The following is a 27021-nucleotide window of genomic DNA, read 5'->3' on the forward strand; positions in this document are numbered from 1 at the left end:
TGCAGCAACACAATCAGCTGAACACTCCACAACTATCAATAAGATTTCACCTAAATATTTATATTACTCAGTTGGGATTCCAAGTATTTCAAGGCTTTCCATTGGTATTTGAATTTTTTTTCTTTTTCAGCTTAAATGACTGAAGAGCATCAGATTTTTAACCATCTCATCCAGTTTCCACAGAGCGAGAGAATTAAAATGGCAATATGAGAAATCCACAAAGTGACATTAATGATACCCAAGACACGACACAAGGGATATTTTATGATCAAATTTATTTAATTACATTTCATTGACTGTTTTACTGTAGTTCACATCAGAGACTGCCAAAGTAAACTAAACATTTACATTCACTACAAAGTTCCCTCAAATTTTCATAGCTAGTCCAAAAACCATGAAAACGATAGGGGTTCCTTTCCCTCCTTGGAACGTATTCCGGCTCCCATTGGTGAGAGTGGGAGTTACATTCCTGCACTGAAAAGAGAACTCAGCCCTTAGTTTCACAAATTTGCAAAAACCCTCCTTGTAGCAAGTTGTATAAACATGGTTTAAAAGTTTTTACAAAACCAATCTTCTGCTGGTACAGAAAATAGACATCTATTTTCATTGCTAGGCGAGGAAGGACTAACCAAAGACTGACCTTGTAGCATGGAAGATAGTGAGGCAATAATACAGTACAGACATACAAAAAAATCCATGTCCACTTGTCTGACCGTCATTACAGGCGATGGACTAGGTGGGCTAGTCATATTCAAAGCCTGATCTGCTCCCCTTGAAGTCAATGAGAGTTTTGCCACTGACTGTAAAGGAAGAAAGAATCACTCCCGCTATCAGCTAATTAAATAAGCAATTATTCCCAAGTGTCTGGTGTGGGTGTGGGGTTGAAAAACTATACAGATCCTTCAGCAAACCTCGCCCTACAGAGGCTTCTGGGAGGAAACCTTACCTAACTAGTGGTCCTAAAATAAGTTGTTCCTGATTTAACAAGCATTTTGATAATAAATCTATGATATGCTTCATTGGAATATTTTCTTAAAAAAAATCATGAAGACAACTTACTATTTGAGAACTATCTAAAAAAGGCCTTTATTATACCATCTTTCCTTTTATGTCTACTTCTAATAAATCAGAGAAACATCAGATGCTACAATTTAAACTTTCATCATATCTGAAAGTGAACATCTTTTTTTAAAAGTGAATTTTCAACATGAAAAGAGCTAAAAGTCACCATTATATTCCATTGCGCAATCCGTGTGAAATTGAGACCATTTGCATAGTTTCCAAATGAAAACTTTGAAAAAAAAATAATTTCAGAAATAAATGTTATTCTAGGGAAGTGTTACACCTTCAATTAAACTACACAGCCTTTAAAGGCTCAATACCGGTATTGTCAGTTATTTTGTCTGAAAGCCTCCTGGAAAATTGTTCTGTTCAAACTGTTATAAATCACAAGCCATTTTTCCTTAATTTTGCCAATTTTTAATGAAGAAAACATTTGAATTTCAATGTACAAAACTCCAATAAAAAGGTGATTTCTTTCAGTAAGATGGGTAAAAGTTGGGCCATTATTGTATTCCTCATTCAACAGCAAAAGTCTTCCAATTCTCACCAATAGAAAAAAAATCTTCTGATTTGACTTAGATGACAATCCAGAAATAAATAGGTATAAATACATTCATAGTTCCTATTCCAAAATCACATAGGGAAAACACAAAATTGAAAATTACTTTATCTGAATTTGTTGGCTTATAATGAGATAGGCAAATTATAGCAGAGTGATTCAAGAGGGGATAAAACAAAGGTAGGGAATAAATTGGTCCAGTACTGACATTCAGGAAACATACCAGTTAGCATAATTCTGCAGTCAATTTATCCTTTAAATGACACTACTCAGTCAATTTGTATTTGCTTCAGGTATTTATAATGAAAGCAGTTTCCTTTGTATCTTTGCTGAAGATGGGTATAGTACCCTGGAGAAACTGTAACAGCCCCTCAGTATGCGTGTATGTATATATAATTATATACAGATAATCATGCATCCACACACACATCTGTATATCAACACTGCAAGTGACAGGTCAGATCCATTATCATTCATCATTGGCAGCACTTGTTCCTCTCACTTGGCCTTGATTACGTAACTGTAGAAAAAACAAAAGATACAATAAGTGCTAACAGTTACTCAAGTAAAATTAAACTCTAAAAATGCAGATTTTACTAATTCTCTAAGAAAAATAGTTAGTGCAGCGCAGTCAAACCTTCACCAGCATTGAGCTGGATCATATTGTATCAGTTCAAATTTTCTAGGGAATCTTTTAGATTGGATATCAGTCTTGTGATTAGAACAGCAACTCAGACATCAAACAATGGAAATAAGTACAAAGCACTCCCATACGCTGGATCTCTGGGATTTGAAGTTAGCTGCAGATACAGGATCCACCATTAAAGGCATGTGAGAAAATGCTCAGAGCAGGAAATATGAACATTAAGGTACTGGGTGTGAATATAAAGGTTTGGACTTCTGAGGAAATTAGTCCCTGGTGGCAGCATTTCAGGGTTTTTTTTTTTTTCTTGACCTGGGAAATAGATTGGCGTCCCCTCCACACACCCATTTTGATTGTACAGTTTTTCTAAATGCAGTTATATTTTCTTTAACCACAAAGAGGGTCTAATAGAGCAGCAAAATGTCACTCTGTCCAGGAAGCCTCTTGCAGGCTTTGGAGCCTAAGTGTCCTGAAGCCAAAGCACATGTCAGGAGACAAACTGTAGAGCCTGCACTTTGAGCTCTTGCACCAGACAAGCATAAAGTACGATGTGATAGCTAGCTTGCGCCAAATTACAGCATCCTACGGACTGAATGGAGCATGTGCCCAGAGCCCATCATGGTGCCAAACGCATGCGGAAGGTCTCAAATGAATCTTAGCCATGGGGCTGCTGTCCTGCTGCTGATTGGTCAGAGCAGGGGAGCAGCAGGGGCTCAGTCCCAAGAAAGGAATCTGGCTGCACCGCTCTAGAATAGTTGTTCCGCCAGTAACGCCCATCACCAGAAAGGATTCCTCCTCTCCCCCAGGAATTCACTTACACAGCTTGATTTTGCCTCTGAACCTACAGAGGATTCCGCTAGACGTCAGCAGCCACTGTGCCTCGAACGGAACCCTTCTTACGCATCTAAATGTAAAATAAAACCGTGAGCTACCAAATAAAGCACTGGTCACCAGGTTATTAGGAGAACTAAATGGCTCAGAGCCAGTCCCAGGTCCAGCTGAAGGAGTGGAGGCAGCTAGGTGGAAGAGGCATGCTGTAGGACAGGAAAGTCAGAGTGAGCAATGTACAGCTGCTGTAAAGGGAGGCAGCCTCTCAGTTCCTAAGGGCCATCTGAATCCTATACCCAACTGCTTGAAGCATACAGCACTGCTACTGTTTCTCAGGGCTGAAGGAGCACAGTTTTGGCAGTTTCAAGCTGCTTCCTTCTTATGCTCTGATTAGGATCCGCACTGTCCAGCAGTCAGCTGATGGAGAGGGTCTAATATGGCAGAAGTGCTCTGGGTGTCCACAGAGTCAGACCACATAAGGAGAGCAATCACACAGAAGAGCGAAATAGAGGTAAGTGCAGAAAAATTGTGAACAGGATATGAGGCGAGACTAGAAGCCCACTGAACAGGGATGAGAAAAGGCATCCAGGAAGCAGCAAACAATGGATAGTAAAGGAAAAAGACTGACAAAATGAAAACAGATCCAGATGAAGAACTGGAGAACCAAAAAAATCCAGCAGAGAATCTAAGTAAAGAAAAGTAACACCAGAAATGAAAAAGGAGAAAAGATTTTAAAGAAAGCAAATAGTAACAGAAAGCAACGCAAGAAAATGCAAAACTGCCAACCCAATTAGACTCCACTGGGTTGTTTCCTGCAATTGTTTCTTTGTAACAACATAAAACTGCAGACACCTGTGATCTCCTGGACTATATCACCAGAGAGGCTGAATACTGCTCAGGGCTGGAAGTGCAAGGACATTTCTATCATGCTGGGCATCTCATCACTGAGCCCCCTTCTCTCCGGTGGTCCAAGCCCATAATAGTAAGTGTCAGCCTTGAAGTATTTGAGATTTAGTGAAAATTACCATTTGCTACAATATTTCAGCAAGTGGCTAGTTAAATGTGGCACGTGGAGAGCAGAAATTCTTTGGGGATAAAATTAAAAGGAATGTTCAACTTATATTGTGAGTGACCCAATGCGTGGTTACATTCTACCCACCCTTAGGTTATTGTCCCTCACGAGGATACCCCCATCACAAAAATGTTCTTGGAATGTGTTTTGTAGGTGCCTGCAGATACCTCTATTATGTTAGTAAAGAAAGAGCGGTAAGAGTATTTAAAACACCAGGAGCCAACCCTTTCTACGTGGCTCACAAGAAGATATTCCAGCTACAAGACCACATGTTTTTTAAACAGTCACCAGCAGGGCCGGCTCCAGGGTTTTGGCCGCCCCAAGCAGCCAAAAAAAGAAAAGAAAGCCGCGATCGCGATCTGCGGCGGCAATTCGGTGGGAGGTCCTTCGCTCTGAATGGGAGTGAGGGACCGTCCACCGAATTGCCGCTGAATAGCTGGACGTGCCGCCCCTCTCCGGAGGCTTGCCAGGCTGGTGCCTGAAGCTGGCCCTGGTCACCAGAGTACACATTTGAAAAAAAGTAATTTAATAAGTTATCATGAGGAGCTTTAAATCTACTAAATCTTGAGAGACAAAACCATCTGCTTTATTCTGCAAGGAATGAAAGGGGAAGTAAAAGCCAGCTTCCAGGACTGACACAATCCTTAAAAAAAGACTAGGTTAAAAGTTATATCCTGAAAGCAAGAAAACCAGGTTTAACTTCAGTATGGCAGATAAGAGCTAATGTACAACAAATATTTTAGGGATTAAAGTATTTGCTAGTAGACTGACAACATGTAAGTAGTTAATTATATAATAATAATAATAATAATTATAATAATAATTAATAAAGATATCCTATCTCCTAGAACTGGAAGGGACCTTGAAAGGTCATCGAGTCCAGCCCCCTGCCTTCACTAGCAGGACCAAGTACTGATTTTGCCCCAGATCCCTAAGTGGCCCCCTCAAGGATTGAACTCACAACCCTGGGTTTAGCAGGCCAATGCTCAAACCACTGAGCTATCCCTCCCCCCCACTGAGCTATCCCTCCCCCCTACTTACTACTATGTAAGTAGTTACATAGCAGTGAACACAAACAGAAAAGTTACTGGTAATTTCTCTTTAGCCCATGTTCTTTTAACCCAGCTAGAGGAAAATCTTCACAAACTAGCATGTACTTCTGGAAGTAAAAGATCAGGGAGCACATTCTATTTATGTGAAACATTTGTGAATCTGAACATTTGATCTTTGAGATCACTTTTGCAAAGTCAAAAAAGCAGTTACTCACCTATGAGATATCTATCAACGGGTAGCCTCCTCCACAAAGACAAGCATCTACAGTCCATGCAGACACAAAAAGGGGAAGGTTTAGGGAAGTTTTCCATGATCTCTGAGGCTTGTCCTACACATACCTGCGGTGTGCACACCTCATACTATATTTCCCTCTTTCCCAGAGGGACTGAATGATGTCTGGCCCATACCAGGTCAGGAACTGAGGTGGTTGTTAAAAAAAATTAAAAAAAAATAAAGACAACCCTTCTGATGAACTCCTTACAGATAGGAAACCACTTCCGCTTTCACAGATCCCTACTGATGGAACAGTTTCCCAAACTCGTCAGTCTGGGATAAAGTGGGAGTACAAGGGGAAATTCAGAAATTATTTCTTTTGGAAATAATTAATGTAGAGATGTCCTACCATAACAAGCATCCACTTTCATATTGGCATCTAGGCAGAAGTGTTCATAAGGGGAGGGAGATATCCATCTTATTCCAAAAAGTGTTTCTGGGATCTGCCAAAGCAGCCCCTTCTTTTGCCTTACTTGAAGAGGAAGGACATTTTGCACCCAGCTGTGTTGATAAAACAGCCAGCCAGTTTATTTTCCCTTGGCTTAAAAGTTAGGAAATATGGGAAGGCATTTAGAACCGGAGTAAACAGACGAATACATTTCTTCCATCCACTCTCGCTACAGGGTTAGTAAATGGGGTATTTTGCCCCTCAAAGGCAACACAGATCTCTCCTATTGCAAACATACAGTTTAACACTGTCTGAGTAACCTGCCTAATGCTTCTGAGCCATCTTGATTGCGAAATTTTGCTTGAAAAAAAGCATATTGCTGAGAGCCATTGTTGGGCACAATGAGGAGTCCTTGTGGCACCTTAGAGACTAACACATTTATTTGGGCAGAAGCTTTCGTGGGCTACAGCCCACTTCATCGGATGCATGGAGTGAAAAATACAGTAAGCAGTATAAATATTAAGCATGTGGCCTTTGGAAACTGCCTCTGGCCTTGGCTGTCTGATAGTCTCTCCATATTTTGTCCTGAAGGTGGTTGGGTTTGTTGCCAGCTACAGGTCTGTGAGTAGGAAATTCCAGTCATCCTGTATTATACTAGTTATAACTCTTAAAGGAAGGTCAGGTATCTAAGATGGCTCAGGAATACAGCAGGCACTTAACTACTAAAGGTAATCAAGGCAATACCCAATTCTGTGATCTGAAAAAAGTCTAGCAAACCCTCGGTCAATGGGGCAACGTTATTGGCCATTCTGAAACCAATGATCTGTAGTTTATCCAAAAAAGAGAATATTTTGACAGAGACATTTCTCAGCATCAGGTGGTCATGTACTGTAGTTGGCATTCCATACGGCTAAGACATACAAGACTGAGCCCATCCAATGGTCCAAGAATCAAGTGTCTTGTAAGGGTGAGCAGAGTGATGGTTATCTGGCCTTTTATTAAGAGCTGATCAAAGCCGATCTCAGGGACTCCTGTGCTAAAAGACGGATTCCTACAACCTCCCCAGCCTCCAGAGCAGAGCCGGTCCAAACTCCCAGGTTAGGAAGGTTTGTTGGGCTCATGTTCATGGGGATGAGCAGAAGCATCTCTATTCCTCCTCAAAAACATTTCCCCACAATGCAAACAGCAGTGTATAAGGCTGATCTAGCCACACATGCCCAGGGTAACACTAGGGATGGGAGAGTCAGAGGTAGTGTTCATATCAATATGAAAGTAGGTCTGTTTGACCCGAGCAACAGTTTGTATTGGAGAAGAACTAGTATTAATAGCAATACTGGGTCTGTGGCGAGAAAGCCAGACTATTTCTGGGTCTCTGGCAGCCCAAATGTGTTGAAGTCTCACATCTCATTACTCTGCATATTTGAGCAGAACCAGAGTGCTGCTAGGAGAAAGACCGCAACCCAAATGGGTGCTGGGCAATAAGGCGGTCAGAAAGCACCTTACAAAGTTCAAACTGTAGCTTTGGCAGATGCTAAAAAATCTGAGTGAGGCTCAGAATTTACAGAGAAATGCTCACAGTGGGAGAACCACAGCCTGAAAAATGACTTTGCAGCAGAAAGGTCCTTTCCTAGCTTGTTGTGTTCCTCAGCATCTGAGAGAAGAGGGAGAAAACTGCTTGAAGGATGAGCTTCCTTTCAGACACTCTGGGACCATACAGACAGGTCAGACTATGAGCATTCATAGCCTCTAAGACACGGAAGGAGGCAACACAAGTGCTTGTTAATTCTCTGATGACAGATTTTTTTCAGGAATGAGTTTCTCAATGTCTATCTCGCTCATCAAGACAAGTCCAACTGTCCTCATGGGGGACACACACTTACTTCAAGACACGTTTGAAGGGAAAAATAATCAACTCTAATTACAACTTGAAAACTAAACAAAACAAGACACTTACGATGCAGAAGTGAGGGGACAGCTCCAAGGTCCGACTGACAAGTGGTGAAAAGGGAGCTGTGGGATTGCGTGCACTAGGTATAGATAATGTTTTCACAAGCGGAAAGAGATGCTCAGTGCAGGCATTCAAGACATGGGATACTTACCAGAAACATTTACATTTCAACAACTCCTGGCTCTTTGCAGCATGGTATGCAGAAGCTCCACGAGTGTGGCTCTGTGGAGGAGATCCAGTGAAGAGCATAGCATTTATCAGTGTTATCCCATAGCACACAGAGTTGGCAGGATGGACACAAGCCATTGATGTAGCCTTCTTTGATTCTTGTACAGCCCCAACTACCATAGAGTATACATTTATAAACAGCCCTCAAAGCATTCTTACCGCTTCCAGCTCTCGTTGGGTTTCATCCTCCATTCTCCTGATGTCTTCCATAGTCAGATCAATCCACCTGTCAATCCAACAGAACAGCTGGCGATGGAAGTTGGTAAATATCCTCTTTTCTTGCTTTAAGGAGACAAAGCAGCATTAGAAAATATGCTCATGATTTATCAATAAATGTCCAAAGGAGAATTGAGTTAAATTTTAAAGGATGTTGCAGCTATATAGTCTCATGCTCTTTATTTCACAATGGCACTATCCAGCCTCCCCAGACTCTTGGGTTTAAGTTAATGATTTCACATCTCTTCTCTGCCTCTCAACAAGGAAAATGAAATGCACTTTGTAATAACAATTTGTTCTTAGAAAAAAGTTTGGCAATTTTGTTACTTGTAAAGGTTGTGGATGCATTCTCCAAAATACATTTACTCCACTGAATCTGATCCTAGACAGAATCCATTTTTAAAAAAACCCACAGCTACTGTACAAGCTCAGTAATAAAAACATCTGTGGTAAAATGAGGTGAAGAAGAAAATGACACTGGGAATTCAGTAGGTGGCACATTTACACTCCCAGCCTCCTCTCTGTCCCCCTCGTATTAGAACTGAATTATGTCCCGATATGGTGCACGGAACAATTGGCTGCTGCAAAGGGCATCTTTTTTAAGAGATATAACCGTGCACATGTAAGCCAAATTAAGGATTCCTTGGCACCTTTTGTTAGGAGTTAAAGGGGTTAGCTTCTACGTCCTGACCAGTTCCAATTTGGGTATTTCCATCTGTCTGCTATATTTAAGGTACCTGGTGATTTCCTTTGGATATTGCATTTCTGCCAATCCTAAACCATGTGTAGTATTGTTCCGTTAAAGAGCTGTAACTGTCTAATTCAAAAGCGGCTGTAGCAATTCCTGTACAGTTTGTAGTGCTGTGAGAGCTTTCAAGTTGAAAAGTAAGATAGTGTTCTCATATCAATGATACAAACTTTTTTCACCATAGAACTGCCAACCCTGCTTCTTACCTTGGTAGAATTACATCGATAGGTATAGTTCTGTGTTGTACCTATATATACACACACGTACACAAAAACTAGTAGTGAACTATTCAAGGTTGCAACCCAAAGCTCTCTCACAGAATGTTTTGTTGCCTCACGGATACTCCCCCACCCCCCGGACTGTGGCTCACTTTGGTCATGACATTAGGTACATATAACACAAACAGTAAGCTCCTCAGAGCAGCGACCCTGCCCTAGTGTTATCTGTAAACGCCATGCACACATGTGGTGCCATGTAAATAGTAACTACTAATGGGATTTTTTCTACTCTTATCCTTTGGGATGCTTCATTCTGGAGAAACTATGCTGATTACATAAAGCAAGGTTATGGCTACTGCCAATAAATGAAAACAGAGTCAGACTAACTCTCTGTGAAGGGGAGTGGACTGACTTGAGTTAGTGATGGAAAGAACACAAGTACGTTAGAATGTAAGCGATGAGGCCATGTACCAGGGAAACAGTTTTGGATCTTCTGCTTGGTTTATCCTCTTGTATTTTTTGGTTTGAAATCTGTGACATGTGCAGCTCCTCTTCCCGGGAGAGCAAACAACTCAAGTACAAGCCTAAAGCAAGCATGGTCCCAGCATCTTTTGGTCCTTACAACCGCTTTATAAACTAAAAGTCTAGTGTGTGTTTCGATGTTGTGATTGATGAACACCCAATGAGACAATCTGCCAAAGGCAAGGCTGGCACAGCGAATTCTGTGCTGAATCTCAATGTCTATATCTGCCCTCTGTGAGAGATGGCTGCCAAGATAGGCAAAGTATTCTACATTTTCCAGTTCATCTTTGTCGATATAGATCTTCCTTGCTGGGTCTGATGATTGACCGGGGACTGGCTGGTGGAGAACTTTTGTTTTGCCGATGTTCAGAGCTAGCCATAGGCTTTTGTAAGCTTCAGAGAAGCAATGAAGGGCTGTTTAAAGCTCCTCCTTTGAGTGTGCAGCTACAGCACAATCATCTGTGTACTGGAGTTCGGTTATTGTTGCTGATATTACTTTAGTTCTGGCACGGAGACAAGAGAGGTTGAAGAGGTTGCTGTCAATTCGACATAGGATGCCAATGCCCTGGGGTAGGTGGTCTTGGATTAATGTTTTCATAGCTGCTAAGAAAATGAAGAAAAGGGTGGGTGCCAATTCGGATGACAAAAGGCTCAGAGGTAGCGCCACTACACAGGATGGAGACAGTCATCTGGCCATGGAGAAGTCTTACAATGATAAATTTGCTTGGGCAGCCAAACTTTGACGTGATTTTCCATAGAGCCTCACGGTTGACAGAGTCGAAGGCTTTGGTCAGATCAATAAAGACCATACACAGTTTCTGGTGTGGTTCTTGACATTTTTCCTGGATCTGCCTGTCTGCAAAAATCATGTATGTTGTGCCTCGTGATGGTCTGAAGCCACACCGGGACTCGAAGTACTTCCTTTGCAAGAGGGAGCAGGCAATTTAGTAAGATTCTAGCAAGAATCTTCCCAGCGATGGAGAGGAGGGCAATGACTCTATAGCTGCCACAGTCGGCCGTCTCCCTTTTTGAAAATGGTGACTACATTCGCATTACATAAGTCACCAGGGATTTCTTCGATGCGCCAGATTTTGAGGAGCAGCAAGTGAAGCTTGTTAGTCAGTGTTTCTTCCCCCACTTTCAGTACTTCAGCTGGTATGCCATCAGGGTCTGGTGCTTTATTGTTCTTCATTTGTTTAATTGCTTTGCAGACCTACTCAGGTGTTGGTGGGTTGGCAAGAGTTTCCCAGATTGGGTGCTGAGGGATGGAGTCAATGGTATCGTCAGTCACAGTTGATTCTCGATTTAGAAGCTTTTGGTAGTGTTCCTTCCTGTGCTCTTTGATGGATTAATTATCTTTAAGAAGGGCACTACCATCTTCAGATCTCAGAGGTGTGTTGTCATTTCCAAGTGTGCATATGGCCAGTTTTTCACTGAGGAATGTTTGGAAGTTCTCTTGGTGCACTGAGGATTGAAGGGTTTGGCTGTTGTATTGACATCTGTGTGATTTGGATTGCTTTCTATGTTTCAGTGCAATCCTGATGGACATGACTGACCTTACCAGATGGTGGTCAGTCCAGCAATCGTCTACTCCTCTCATGACAAAGGTGATTTGGACATCTTATAGATCCTGTATTCTTACAATGACAGTCTAGGAGGTGCCATTGTTCTGAGCTGGGGTGTTGCCAAGTTGTTTTGTACTTGTTGCTTTGTCTGAAGATTATGTTGGTGATCACAAGGTCATACTCTGCACATTTCCTGAGTAAAAGGGTGCCATTGGAATTGGTCTTGCCCACTCCTTCCTTCCCAACGGTACTACTCCATAGGTTAGAATCTCGGCCAACTCTTGCGTTAAAGTCCCCTAAGAGGATTATCTTATCTGTTTTTGGAACGGTTGATAAAAATTTATCAAGATCAGTGTAGAAGGATTCTTTCTGTTCTTCAGCATCAAAAGTTGGTGCATATGCACTGATGATAGTGGCAAATGACTTACTGACCAATTGGATGCGGAGGGTCATAAGGTGCTTGTTGACGCCAATGGGGAGCTCAGTCAGGCTAGGTGGTTTTTGATTGCAAAGCCAACACCATGTATTCACCTGTCGCTTGCTGGTTTTCCTTTCCAGAAGAAAGTGTAACTACTGCCCTCTTCCCTCAAGTGGCCTTCATCTGCATGTCTTGTTTCACTGAGAGCAGTGATGTCTATGTTCTACCTTGAGAGTTCTCGGGCAATAACTGATGTTCTGCATTTGGGTCTTTCACTTTCTGATTAGTCTAGCAGCGTATGGACGTTCCAAGTTGCAAGATACATTTTTGTTTTTCGACCGCATTGGGAATGATCCCTCTGGACACTTATCCAGTCAGGTATGGTGCAGCTTTTAACTAAGTCAATGGTATATGTTACATTTTGCTTTGTAATCCCTCAATCTCTGTGGCTGTTGTAAAATTTAATGCTACAAGAAACCAAAATAAGATACTTTCACAAGCCTTTTGGTGCACATACTGCTGGAAAAGCATCAAAGCACTCATGTTTTACGTAAATAGATTTTTTTTTTTTAACTTGAGAGAATAATGGAAGCAAAGGACATTCCTAAGTGCCATATACATATAGATCCCAATCCTGCAAATACTTACACATGTGCTTAACTTTACTATCATGAGTACTTCTGATGAAATCAATGCGCCTACTCACAGAAGTCAAGTTAAGCCATAAGTGGCTGCCGGTTTGGGACCTTAGAAGTCAATGGTTTGATTTCTTGAAAAATTGAATGGATCAATGTCTTCACTAACATTTCATTTTAATAGAAGAAAAATGTCCCAACTTTTCACTTCTACTAAAAAAAAAAAAACCAAAAAAACCCCACTATGCTGCAGAGTATTTAAAAAGCAACCCTTACCTTTTGGATAAAGTTTTCTACTTTGTTCTGTAGTCCCCACCATTTAAATTTGATAGTCACCAACTTGTAAGCACACATTTTAGGGCAGTCTTCATCAGCTGCTAGCTCTTTCTGTTTGTGGAGAATTGGGGAGGGAAAAAAATCTCTTCATTTAATGTTAGTGTTTGAATAAAAACTTGTTGGCATGGAAATTTATAAATGTGAATAATAAACAAGGATTCAGATGTACACATTTAGTATTATTCTTGCAAAGCACCATTTTAAGGCTTAGACAATGGTTGTACTGCGATTTGAACATGCAGAGTGCCAAGGATTAATAAGACACTGTCAGGTTAAAAGCCATATTTAAAAAACTACTTTACCTCTGTTATAAACATGTCTTATAATTAAATCTGAAATAATTTAAAAAATTACATTTCCTTGTCATGATTTATGCCAATAGGTTACTTTTTGAGTATTCTAGCTTGACAATTAAAATAGACTACTGTGGTGGGTTTTGTTTTGGTTTAAGTAAATATCAAATCATTTTCCCTTTCTGGTTGTTCATTAGTATAACAATTCTGCACTGTTTGGGTAGCTAACACACTACAAGGGAATATTTGTTGAAACTATTTCCACTGAACTGAAAAGAGATTCATGTAAAATGTTTTTATTGGTTTTGTAGCAGTTTATTTTTCACAAATTTGACCTGACAATGTCCAATTAAACACCATTTGACAATGGGTGGAACACTGCATTTACACTTGAAACCCAAGTTATTTTCTCCACATTTCATAACACAAAAATCCACTGAAAACAACATAAAACCCAAGAACCAAGACAGTTTAGCAGTAGGCTTGTTAGAATACCATTACCTCACGCCTATTGTGCCTACATACCGCAGTGCAGACAGATAAATGTCATACCCGTCTTCCTTTCCTGGGAACTGGTACTACAGTCAGTGTCCAGTTTCTTAGCATAATCTGCATGTGTCTGTTTGCACTCAGTTAATTGTAGGTGCAAATATCATACTTCTGCCTGCAGGAGTAAATCAGGCAGGGGCATCCCATTCTCCTTAATGGCCAGCAGTACTGGCAAGTGGCTATCAGCCCTATGGAGACTTCATCTCATTGGAATGACGGAAAGAGGTTCAGACTCAGGGACATGGGGAGTGTGGGGGCCCCCCCCCAGGGGACTGAACTGAGAGGGGAGTGAAAAGCTGCCCACCATCACCTGCCCTCCCCACAGCAGGAGATGCAGCCGTTGGGAAATTACTGGACCTCTGCCAGCTGTAGCAAGTGAGCGCAGCTGGATGGAGGCAGTATATCTCCTAAAATTCTCCACTACAAACTTAAGCCTAACATTTGGCTAAAATCATTTAAATCAAAGCTCAGATTAGGTGGAACAGAGTTTGTAGTCTGCTGACTATTTGTGGAGGCTCGCACACCCCTGGAGAACACCTCTGATGACCAAGGACCTGGCTTACTTGCTCTCATTGAGGATTCTGGACTAGACAAAACTGAAGATCTTACACTAAGTTGTTCCCAAGTTACAAGTGGACAAAAAAGTTAGGACATTTCAGAAGGTGCTAAACCAGCACTTGTTAAAGTGCCATAACAAACAATTTGGCCAATTAACCCCCACTTTCAAAATGAAAATATACTCTGACAAGGGACGTCGTAAGAAATTCTGTGCAGAAGCAGAAAACGTTTTTTCAGAAATTGGGAGTGGGTGGGTTGGCAAAAAACAGACATAATAGAAACTGTCCTACAACCTTCATTGAAAAGCTACTATTGTGACTTCACAGCATCTGTAACACTAATTACATCAAAATGTATGTAAGCTGTTGGTGGTAACGAATAGGTCCATTAATTTATTTTTTCCAACACACATAATTTTGTATTTTTTAAAAACACGATGGTGGCTGACTAGTTGTTTGTGACCAGGTGAACAACAAATAAGCCCTGCTTTCAAATGTAAGAGTGCAACACTACACTGACTTAGCCAAGATTCCAGTTTTAGCTTGTCAACACTGAGGAAAAGGAGATGCATCTTATTTTTAAAAAAATTTAAGATGAGGAAAGACGTCCCTAGGTCTCAGAGGTATAGTCATCCAAGACAGAAACAAAGCAATTTGTGATGTTTTACCTTGCAGCAGTTTATTAAGTAGTAACAGTATTTCACTGCATCATAAAATATCAGTTACTTCACAAGGCCTGATTAGAAGAGAGAGTTAAAGCACGAGTTCTTTCTTTCCCATGGGATTAGTCTGCATGCTGTTTTCTTTCTACTTGCCTAACAATGAAACTCTGGACTTTGAATTTACACTTCTGACAGCAATTCTCTGGTGAAACAAAATTAGTTAGCTTAAAAAAAAAAATCTAAAGTTACAGGTGACCAGTATTATCCGTGGAGATAAGGTTTAGGATATCAAAATAGAGTCCCATATCTACTGCAATCTTTGAGTCTCAATCAAGCTTGACAAACATTGCTTATGCTTTAATTAAAATATTGAAAAATTGCAGTTTATTTCCAATGAGTGGCCAGTTCCCAGAACCACATGGATACTCCCAGTGGGCCAGACGTGCTCCTCACCAAAAAGAAAAAAAGAAAAAAGAAAAAATCTACAATGGCACTAATTGACTAACAGCCTTAGAGACAACAGGCTGGAAGGCTACAGCGAGAATTCCCTTCTCACACAAAAGATGGCCTCTACATATTAAGAGTAAGGCACTTTAATGGGGAAGCTTTCTCTGCTGCCGGTAGTGGGGACAGAGGATTGTCTTCTCCAGCACTGCCACAGGATAAAAACACAAGAGTGACTAATAAAAAAATAAATTAATGAGTACTCTTCACATTGCCCTCTTGATCCCAGAAAAATCAGTCAGGCTCCCAAAAGAAAGGCTGGTAATGTAGATAAGCCACTCAGCTGGACAGGCCTGGCACCGCAAACCCAAAGTGCTGAGCCTCTTCAAAAGTGAATAAAAGCTTGTGGCACTGCACTGAGCTCTCCCTCCTCATTCTGTTCGTAGAGCCTGCGGGTCACTGGAGCACAACAGAAATATGTTCTCTTAACCAACATGCCACCTACTGTCAGACAACTTACACTGAATCCTTTAAGGATTGCAACACTCAGGGATCTGTGGCCTCAGAGGCTATTTCAGATCTCTGCAAAATGAGTTGAGAAGATGGCTGTTTGCAGACCACTTCTCTTACTATTAGTAATTGGCACTGAAGAATAAGAAGTCTAACTCCGTCTAATGGTCTTTAACTGCATTGAAGCCAGTTTTAAACACAGGACCTAGGTTACAACAGGATTTCTAAATTCACTGAGAAAGATGAGTTTTAAGATGGCTTAATTAATTTAGAAGTCCAGTGTATCAGGTGCTGAACTCTAGAGAGTTCCAAGAGGAAAGAGGCTTTAGTCTGGGGCACCACTTTAGCTGACTAGTCCTGATCTGAAAAATATAGTTTTTACTGCAAAGTAGAAAGGCTATTTTGACATTTTCAAACAACTGCACAAAAGCAGTAAGTCAAAGCCCAGTTTCAGCTGAAGAACAAATTTAAAGCACCAAAAATGCCTACAAACAAAAGGAGAGTGTCACAAGTCAAGTACACACATTGGACTCCAAGGCTTCTGCAATATAAAAGGGCATGATTACACAACTACACATACGTTCTACTCACCTCCAGACAGTTTTCACGATAACCGGTTTATAACAGTAACATCGGTAAGCAAAGTAACACTTCGGTGCTTTGCACAGTGAAATTATGTAACGATTTATAAACCACATTTGCATGCCATGGCAGGCTTCACATCAGAAAGGGGCTTCAGAGAGAAAGACAAGCTTAATTTTTTTTAAATGGGATTTATATTATTCACTGAAGTTTCCCTACTAATGTCATCCTTGATTAACAGGGACACTGATTTATTCAGCTAGGCTTTTAAACAAACCTTGACATTAATGTGAAATTTGGTTACTTCCTTGTTTGTGCATATGCATCACTGATGATTACAAGCCTCACGTTAACCTGATGCTCCCTCTGCCATAACTGTACTAGGAGAACTCAACACCTTGTGGTTATCTGTTAAGCACAAACTAATGATTTAAATCCAGATTTTAGAATTTGGAAGATATTCATCACCCCATGCCAGTTTTAAGACAAGTGATATTTTGGCCTAAATGCCTTAGTCTGTTAATAGAACCTGAGTTACAGGTGCACTTTTATGAAGTCCATTATTCTTACACACCTGAAGTCACAGCATGCCAAGTTTATTTTCTTAGAGAAGAAACAAATACTTCAGTTAATACATTTTCAACTGAAACTGTACGTTCGGTTTGAAATTAGTCATCCTATTTAGGACAGATAATAATGCACGTTTAAATCAGTTTATTTGTACTTACATTAGGTTTGTTTTGTTTTCTGGACATCCAGAGTAACGGCAATTCAACAAGTGACAGCAAAGTGAAGTTCAACTAACTTGCTTGACAGTATTTATTCTGCTTCCAAAAATCCCTCTAATTGTACTTGAACCTTGTGAGCATTTGTGATAACTTCATGCTAGAGCACATCTATTTTAGGCAAATTATTAAGAATACTAGCGTCTATTTTGTCATTCCCTTCCATGTTAAAATTAAAATCTGCTATTAAAAATGCAAATATAAAAATTCTATTTCTTGACAAAAACTAAAAAAATATTCAAAATTATTTCTAGGGGAAATTAAGCAATTTTAGTTTTGGCAAGTATTTTGCCTAGCTCCTCCTTCATCTGACTATATGCCTGTCCATTTTTAAAATCGACTAATATGTAGGTTGTTTGATAGGAATGTTTTTCATCTACATAGGATTACTGCAACATTTACAAACACCTTAATCAAAATAATTGATAGTGTTCTTCACCTGCAATTTATAAAGTTTGGAAGCACTTCTTGCCAATTCTTAAATCCAGCATATCAATACACTGCACTAAGAATTACTTTTTAGTTTACATGATGGGAATTAGAGACCCTCTGAAACAATCACATGAAAAACATAATTCGTGGAGGCATCTTTAATACGAAGGTCTTTGAAGCTATTTCACTGAAACACTATTAGCAAGCCGGAAGAACTATTAAATCAGAATAATCCTGAAAAATGTGAGTAGCACAAACTGATTTTATTGTGATATTCCTTACTACTAAGCAGTTGCAAAGTGCCTCCAGATTATTTAACGTACGTTTTATTTTTGTTGGATTCTTTAGATTTTGTATGTCTAGGTTTAAATGTAATCCAAGAGGCTAAACCATGTTTTTAATTTAACAATGCATATTAAGTTACTCCATGGTATGCAGAAGAGGCCTAAGGGAAAGTAATGTATATTTGAGCTACATAACTTAACTAACAAAAAGCTGTGTGTTTGGCTAGAATAGGAAGCAGTCAGTATATGAAGACGACAAGTTCTCATTTCTTATATCTATGGCAAATACATCAGAAGGACTTATTAAAGGTGGAATGCCAGACGAGAGTAAAATTAATTTTTGAAACTAACATTCTTTTTAATATATGACAGTTCATTATTCATGCAGACAGTAAAAGGTTTTCTGCTGAACATTTTCTAGACATTTAAAAATATAGGACACACTAGAGCTGAATTATGTGCATTTATTTACTACACTAATTTCTCACTACAGAGCTCTGGTTATCAGTAGTAAGTGGAAATAAGTGTATCCAGAATTGACTTTCGTTCTGTTTACAAACAGAAGATTTAAAATGCAATGTTTGCTTTATGTGCTGAAACTGCACAAATCTTCAACCCAGGTACCACTAAGAGAGAGGGAAAAAGAGGATAGTTTCAGCAGCCAACCCCCAGCACTCAAAAATCATGAGTTTGGCTTAAAATAATGAAATTTTAAGAAATAATAAATGTTGGGTTTTTATTTGCCTTCTGATTTTTTAAGCCTTTAGGCATCACGTTTTCAAGGTTCCATGCAACCATGAGGGCTAGAGGCTTACTTTTTAGAAGCTGAAGCTTTAAGAAATAAACCAAATATTGTAAGACTCAGAATGATGTAATGAGATGGAAATACTGGAGTTTTCTGTTACAGAAGGCAGAAATACAGAGAAAACATTGGGGACAAGAATGCAGATGGAGGGTGAGAGGTTTATTTCTCCCAATTTGATCAAGGTGAAGTGTTTCAGTTACTTTGATCAGAATAGGAAAAATTCCATCTGAGTAGGTCACTGCTAAACATTCAGGATGTATAAGGGAATGCATGAGATTCCGATATGCCATCATCTGCCCCACATCTAGAGTGTACTAACTCAGAAATGACACTGGTCAACATGTGGCTTTGTATAGAGACCTGCACTTTGAACACCACCAAGAATTTAAATGGCAAACAAGCATAGCTGAGACATTACAGAGCTGTGGATAAGCAAAAGGAAGGGCATGGTCTGTCAGCTCCAGGGGCAAGTCTGTTAAGCATATTGAGGCAATTTGGAAGTCCAGGAGCAACACGGAGTCTGGAAGGACCCTGAGGCTATGGACCACGGATGGTCAGTCAGACCCTCTTTCCCCCCACCTCACAACCCTTAGATGTAGCATATGGCTCAAGCAAGTCATTCCCACCACCAATCCCCCACAGGCACCACATGGGGCAGGAAGCCCCCACCTCCTCAGCAAGGGAGGAAGAAAGATCAGCCAGGTCAGGTGCCCTAACCTTAGAGACCAGTATATGTGGTAACAGTCCATCCCCACTCTGGGATAACAGCCTTCTCTTGCTGTCTGCTAGTATAGTTAGCTCTGTAGCTCAAGGGGTACAGGTCTATTACAGAACTAACCCTTTTGTGTGCATGCATTAGGATATAACTTTAAATTACATGATCACATACTATTTTTCCACAGTACCACAGCCTCAACAAGCAGAGATTGAATGAATAAGGGACAAGAATTAAGGCTGTGTAGGCAACTGTAAATCTGGCATTACTTAACTTCCAAGTGCTTGACTTTGCAACCTAAGTCACATTATTTGAATGTATTTTTGTCTGCAATATAAATACTTGGATTATACAAGAGATTCCTTAATATTCATTGAAGCTCAGTAAACCAGGCCCCATGTATTAGAAGGGATGGAATCTTTGATGCAAATTATAACACGGGTCACCATTTTGAAGACAGAAAAACATGTGATAACCCCATAACAGAATTGTTGTAACTCTGGTGTATACCTAGATAACCGTGATAAGGAACCTATTTTAAATCAGGTTTTTTTTTAGAGAGACAAGTGGATGAGGTAATATCTTTTATTGGACCAACTACTGCTGGTGAGAGACACAAGCTTTTGAGCAACAAAGAGCTCTTTTTCAGTTCTGGGGAAGGTACTTAGGCTCTGTCTACACTACAGCCTATGTTGGCATAACTCATATCACTCAGGTGTGTGAAAAAAACCATCCCTGAGTGATGTAAGCTACACCACTGTAAGAGTTCATGCGCTCAGCGCTAGTTAGTTGGGGAGCTTCTCCTGCCGACATAGCTTCTGCCGCTCATGAGGTGGTTTTATTATCATAGAATCATAGAATATCAGGGTTGGAAGGGACCTCAGGAGGTCATCTAGTCCAATCCCCTGCTCAAAGCAGGACCAACCCTAACTAAATCATCCCAGCCAGGGCTTTGTCAAGCCTGACCTTAAAAACCTCTAAGGAAGGAGATTCCACCACCTCCCTAGGTAACCCAGTCCAGTGCTTCACCACCCTCTTAGTGAAAAAGTTTTTCCGAATATCCAACCTAAACCTCCCCCACTGCAACTTGAGACCATTACTCCTTGTTCTGTCATCTGGTACCACTGAGAACAGTCTAGATCCATCCTCTTTGCAGTTGGGAGATTTCTGACGGCACAGAGTGTCTTCACCAGAGGTGCTGCAGCGGCACAGCTGTCTCGGTACAGCTGCTAGGCTGCAGCACTGTACCTATAGACGTGGCCTCAAAGTGTCACAGCTAAATATAGGGGGGAATACATTGTTTAGCATAATCAAATAATGGTGTCCTGTGGTGTCCAGGAAGTTGATGCTAGTATGGTAGTATTCTAGACTAGAGTTTAATGGATGGATGGAGGTGGTTAAAGTTGTGGTGGAAATCTGAGGGAGTTTAGGTTGTCTGTCAAGAGGATGAAAATATCATCTATGTATCTCTGGTATACCATTGGTTTCGTGGTGCATTTGTCTAGAAATAATTCTTCAAGGTGGTTTCTTCTTGCCTGCATGGGCCATGTTATAACATGATTACTGCAAGTGTGTTGTGGCCCAGTGTTCAGTTATTTTTGTAGCACAAATGCACCATGACTAGCTGATCAAAATGCTAGGCAGTTACTGTGGTAACACTTTACAAATAAAACACACGACACCTCCAAAGAAATAGTTCTAACATTCAAACTAGTGGCTTCTTGATGAGAAAGCCATTTTTGCTTGATGTTTTAAACAATCTACAGATAAAAAAAGAACTTAAAGCAAAATCTCTAGAGCAAGCACTGAATAAATCCTTACTCCCTTGATGCTCCTGACTTCAAAGGTAGGATTAATTAATCATTTAATGTTCAACAGGAAGCCAAATATCAATTCACAACATTTCATTTCATGTTTTTCACAAGATATTTAAATTAAGTTCATGAAAACATCTGCAAACAGAGAGACCATTACATCAAAATGTATATATTTTTTATTTCAATGAATATTTCATCATTTCTAAGAAGTTTGATAAATCCAAACTGTCTTAGAGTGCAAAGCCAAAGCCTGCTGCAGGAATGATTAATGCAGGGATATGGGCATCAGAACTACTCTGCCTTTGAACATCATTATGAGAGAAGAGTGGGATTCTTTTTAATGTCATCAGTAATACTGAACACTGTGCACTCTTGTTTGAAAACAGCTGAGATGTAGTTGGACTAGTAAATACAATTAAATCAGATGTCCAGATAACTCTATAGTAAAAGGTGGGCTACGAGCATTCTTTGAGGAAAGGGGGGTAGGAGATATTGCTCCAGACTAATAGCGGTACATCAGAATTATAATGTTTCCACCTCTCGCTGAGTTTCACTGGGACACGGAACACTACAGGAGTACTGGAAGGCACACACAGAGGATTGTTTCCACTTTGGTTTTTCTATAGTGGCCATCACTGTAGAATCTGACTGCTGAACAGGATGCTTAGATCTGCATGCTGACCTCCAAGAGGATTCTACTCTTTGTCCACTTCCTAGAACCTGGTTAAGCTGGGTTAATATAAACTAGGGTGACCAGACAGCAAATGTGAAAAATCGGGACAGGTGGGGTGTGTGTGTGTGGCGGTAATAGGAGCCTATATAAGAAAAAGGTCCAAAAATCGGGACTGTCCCTATCAAAATCAGGACATCTGGTCACCCTAATATAAACACTTGTTATGGGAAACTTTTGCAAAGAGCCTTGCCGCACACTCAGAAAAAAAATCAGTCAGCCCATAGGCCCAATCTACTCTTCTCTGGTAGCTGGTTCCACCAATTTCTTCAATGAATGGAAAATGCATCCACCAACACTGTTTTTCTTCCTTGACCTGAAGGCAAAGAAGTTACTTTCTTTGTACATTGTTGATTTACTAAGAGGCATCTTAATCCTTTGATTCTACTGAGGCTACACAGAAATTAAGATGCAAAATCAATTAATTTTGGGTGACGTACCTAATCCTTCTGTGCAAATCCAAGTCACTAATTGGCTGTGAACACCTATCCACATCCATGATTCATGGCAGTGGAAAGCCCTTGCTGCCAAGTTACACATTTACACTATAATGCTAACTTGATGTTTTGAAGTCACCATATCTTTCCTCCTGGGAAGAGCAAGCAGCCAGTGTCAATATTTTAATCCCACAAACCAGTGTGCAGAGCATCAACTGCTGAAATCCCTCTCCCATGGAGTCCCCTGTACAAGCACTCAGTACTGAGCCAATAAGCTGCTACTACAACATTGAGACAAATACAAGGCAGCTTTGCAGGGTCTGCACAGCCTGACTGTGGGGGGATCCACGCTTTCCCCATGCCGGAAAACAGGACACAGCCAGACTGCCACCAGCTCCCATTAAGGGAGCAACTTAGCCTTACTGTGCCTTGAGCTTTTTAAGGCCTGGTTTACACTTAAAACTTGGGGCAGTTCATAGCGCTCAGAGCGGGGACTTTATGCTGTCTGCAGACTCAAGTATACTTATTTCAGATTCTGATTATTTGCAACCAAAGACAGGAAACTTTTTAAAATGAAATCTTGGGATAATTATGCAATACGTTTCTACAGGAACCATTCACTCAGCTGAGGCCAATTCATCATACCACACACAGACCACAGCATAGAAAATCATATCAATGCTTCAGCCCAAATCTCACCTCATTTAAACCACTGTCATGTGAACTTACTCCCACCCAGGACATGCAACATCACAGAACACAAGTCTCAAAACACCTGAAACCTTAAGATAACTCTACCATAAAGCCACACCCACATTGGTTCAGCTTCTGCGCTCAGCCTCTAGCTGAAGTATATTTTTATCCTTCTATTCTAGGGCTGCTTCAGGGGATGTAAGCTACCCCCAGATGTCAAATTCTAATCACAGAAGGCTTGACCTCAGTTTCTGAGATGAGCAACCATTCTGAGAAAGATAGGAAGCTACCCATGCTAGATCAGATTACTGGTCCATCAAGTCCAGAATAGCACTACAAGTAAGGCAGCCACAACCTGATGCTTCAGAAGGCAAAAAAAGACAACTTTGTAAAGCACTTTGCTGACTATACAGTGCAGAAGGAGCTGAATTATGGGTCTCCACTCCTGTGAGAAGATTTCCAAGGCAGGTCTGTATCTCAAGAATGAGACATGGGAGCCACTGTGGTACTTGGATGACCACCTATCAAGTTATGCACCAAAATAATGTCAATAAATTAAGCCTGTCTACACAGAAAGGTGACACTAATGTAAACAGAATTTTCAAAGAACTTAATATTTCTCTTTACAAAACAACCCTATCCCAACATAAAACTAAGAGAAAAGCTAAAACTCAATCAACCCAGGTATGATTTTTTTTTTTTTTTTTTTTTTTAACTAAACATGTTGAACAAGCAGCTTGTTAATGCATTTAAGAACACCACTATAGTATTTGTAGCCATGACTACTGAGAGACACAGGCCTGAAGGCTTTGCCTTGAAGCAAAAAGGTGAGTCAAGTTACTGTTTAAATCACTCTCATATCACTATGCACTCAGGACACTTAATAGTTTGATTCCTAAATAATGAAAAATGTGATAGACACGTATTCCAAAGGATAAGTGTATCTGTATCAGAACCAAAGAGTTCAAGAACCCAAATGCACACCTAAACAAGGTATACGATCTCTCATCTAAACTCATAAATTAAACCCCAGCATAAGCAGCTCTACTGCGGCAGGGGTCGAGTGTGCGAGGAGTTAGAGTACCAGACACACAACAGGGCAGAGACAGGTTGGGCTTTGCTTCCGTTCAACTGTTGCTTTATTTTCATTTACCAGCACCTTACTTTTTCCTTCCCTACTGGCCACTTCCCTCTTATTTTTATAAATTCTTCCTACTCAGCTCCTGTTAGTCCAAGGAATAAAAGTGAACAGAGTTAAGTTTCTTTGGACAACAAGGGAGTTAAGAGTCGGTTAATGACATAGTATTAGGGCTGTCAATTAATCGCAATTAACTCATGCAATTAACTCGAAAAATTAATTGTGATTAATCACAGTTTTAATCGCTTTGTTAAATAATATGATACCAATTGAAATTAAATATTTTTGGACGTTTTTATTTTTTCAAATATATTGATTTCAATTACAACACAGAATACAAAGTGTACGCTGCTCACTTCATATTATTTTTTATTACAAATATCTGTACTGTAAAAATAATTGATAAACAAATGAAACCGTATTTTTCAATTCACCTCATACAAGTACTGTAGTGCAATCTCTATCATGAAAGTGCAACTTACAAATGTAGATTTTTTTTTGTTACATAACTGCACTCAAAAATGAAACAATGCAAAATTTTAGAGCCTACAAGTCCACTCAGTCCTACTTCTCGTTCAGCCAATCGCTGAGACAAACAAGTTGGTTTACATTTATGGGAGATAATGCTGCCCACTTCTTAATTACAATGTCACCAGAAAGTGAGAATAAGTGTTTGCACAGGACTTTCGTAGCCAGCATTGCAAGGTATTTATGTGCCAGGTATGCTAAACATTCATATGCCCCTTCATGCTTTGGCCACCATTCCAGAGGACATGCTTCTTCGTTGATGATGCTCGTTAAAAAATAATGCATTAATTAAATTGGTGACTGAACTCCTTGGGAGAAGAATTGTATGTCTCCAGCTCTATTTTACCCGCATTCTGCCATATATTTCATGTTATAGTAGTCTCGAACGATGACTCAGAACATGTTGTTCATTTTAAGAACACTTTCACTGCAGACTTGACAAAACGCAAACAAGGTACCAATGTGAGATTTCTAAAGTAACTACAGCACTCGACCCAAGGTTTAAGAATCGAAAGTGCCTTCCAAAATCTGAGAAGGATGATGTGTGAAGCATGCTTTTAGAAGTCTTAAATGAGCAACACTCCAATGCGGAAACTTCAGAACCCGAACCACCAAAAAAGAAAATCAACCTTCTACCGGTGGCATCTGACTCAGATGATGAAAATGAACATGCGTCTGTCTGCACTGCTTTGGATGGTTATCGAGCAGAACCCGTCATTAGCATGGACGCATGCCCTCTAGAATGGTGGTTGAAGCATGAAAGGACATATGAATCTTTAGTGCATTTGGCATGTAAATACCTTGCAACGCCAACTGCAACAGTGCCATGAGAACACCTGTTCTCACTTTCAGGTGACATTGTGAACAAGAAGCAGGTAGCATTATCTCCTGCAAATGTAAACAATCTTGTTTGTCTGAGCAATTGGCTGAACAAGGAATACAACTGAGTGGACTTGTAGGCTCTAAAGTTTTACATTAAGAACATAAGAATGGCCATACTGGGTCAGACCAAAGGTCCATCCAGCCCAGTATCCTGTCTACCAACAGTGACCAATGCCAGGTGTCCCAGAGGGAGTGAACCTAACAGGTAATGATCAAGTGATCTCTCTCCTGCCATCCATCTCCATCCTCTGACAAACAGAGGCTAGGGACATCATTCCTTACCCATCCTGGCTAATAGCCATTAATGGACATAACCTCCATGAATTTATCTAGTTCTTTTTTAAACCCTGTTAATAGTCCTAGCCTTCACAACCTTCTCAGGCAAGGAGTTCCACAGGTTGACTGTGCGCTGTGTGAAGAACTTCCTTTTATTTGTTTTAAACCTGCTGCCCATTAATTTCATTTGGTGGCCCCTAGTTCTTATATTATGGGAACAAGTAAATAACTTTTCCTTATTCACTTTCTCCACACCACTCATGATTTTATACACCTTTATCATATCCCCCCTTACTTTCCTCTTTTCCAAGCTAAAAAGTCCTAGCCTCTTTAATCTCTCCTCATATGGGACCCGTTCCAAACCCCTAATATTTTAGTTGCCCTTCTCTGAACCTTTTCTAATGCCTGTATATCTTTTTTGAGATGAGGAGACCACATCTGTACGTAGTATTCAAGATGTGGGTGTACCATCGATTTATATAAGGGCAATAAGATATTCTCCGCCTTATTCTCTATCCCTTTTTAAATTATTCCTAACATCCTGTTTGCTTTTTTGACTGCGGTTGCACACTGCGTGGACGTCTTCAGAGAACTATCCACGATGACTCCGAGATCTCTTTCCTGACTTGTTGTAGCTAAATTAGCCCCCATCATATCGTATGTATAGTTGGGGTTATTTTTTCCAATGTGCATTACTTTACATTTATCCACATTAAATTTCATTTGCCATTTTGTTGCCCAATCACTTTGTGAAGAACTTCAAAAAGACCTCACAAAACTGTCTGCTTTGGTCTTAACTATTTTGACCAGTTTAGTATCATCTGCAAACTTTGCCACCTCACTGTTTACCCCTTTCTCCAGATCATTGTTTTATTTTTGAATGCAGGTTTTTTTGGTACATAATTCTACATTTGTTGGCATATAATTCTACAACGTTCATGATAAAGTGAGCATTGTACCCTTTCTATTCTGTATTGTAATTGAAATCAATACAATTGAAAATTTAGAAAACACCCAAAAATATTTAAATAAATGGTATTCTATTTTTTTTAATTGCACGGTTCCTTTTTTTAAAGTGCGCAATAGCCCCAAATAGTATAACACGATGCATAGTGCTTAGCAATCATGAAAGGTGGCAAGGTCCCAGACTACAGAACCTTGCAATGTAAAATGAGATACACAGCAACGAA

At 40.2% G+C, this 27021-nt stretch overlaps 1 protein-coding gene across 1 annotated transcript in view; it reads right to left on the minus strand.

Moving 5' to 3' along the window:
* Nucleotides 1-202: 202 nt before the first annotated feature.
* The window catches only part of PITPNB (phosphatidylinositol transfer protein beta), an 86283-nt gene continuing 59464 nt past the window's right edge, over nucleotides 203-27021 (minus strand). The window contains exons 9-12 of the mRNA XM_065417658.1: nucleotides 12653-12763; nucleotides 8214-8336; nucleotides 3083-3168; nucleotides 203-2141 (exon numbers count right to left, since the gene is read on the minus strand). Coding sequence (XP_065273730.1) covers nucleotides 3121-3168; nucleotides 8214-8336; nucleotides 12653-12763 — 282 coding nt within the window. The 3' untranslated portion in view covers nucleotides 203-2141; nucleotides 3083-3120. The remainder of the gene's footprint in view (nucleotides 2142-3082; nucleotides 3169-8213; nucleotides 8337-12652; nucleotides 12764-27021) is intronic.

Source organism: Emys orbicularis, chromosome 16 (assembly GCF_028017835.1).
Source record: "Emys orbicularis isolate rEmyOrb1 chromosome 16, rEmyOrb1.hap1, whole genome shotgun sequence".
Taxonomy (NCBI): Eukaryota; Metazoa; Chordata; order Testudines; family Emydidae; genus Emys; species Emys orbicularis.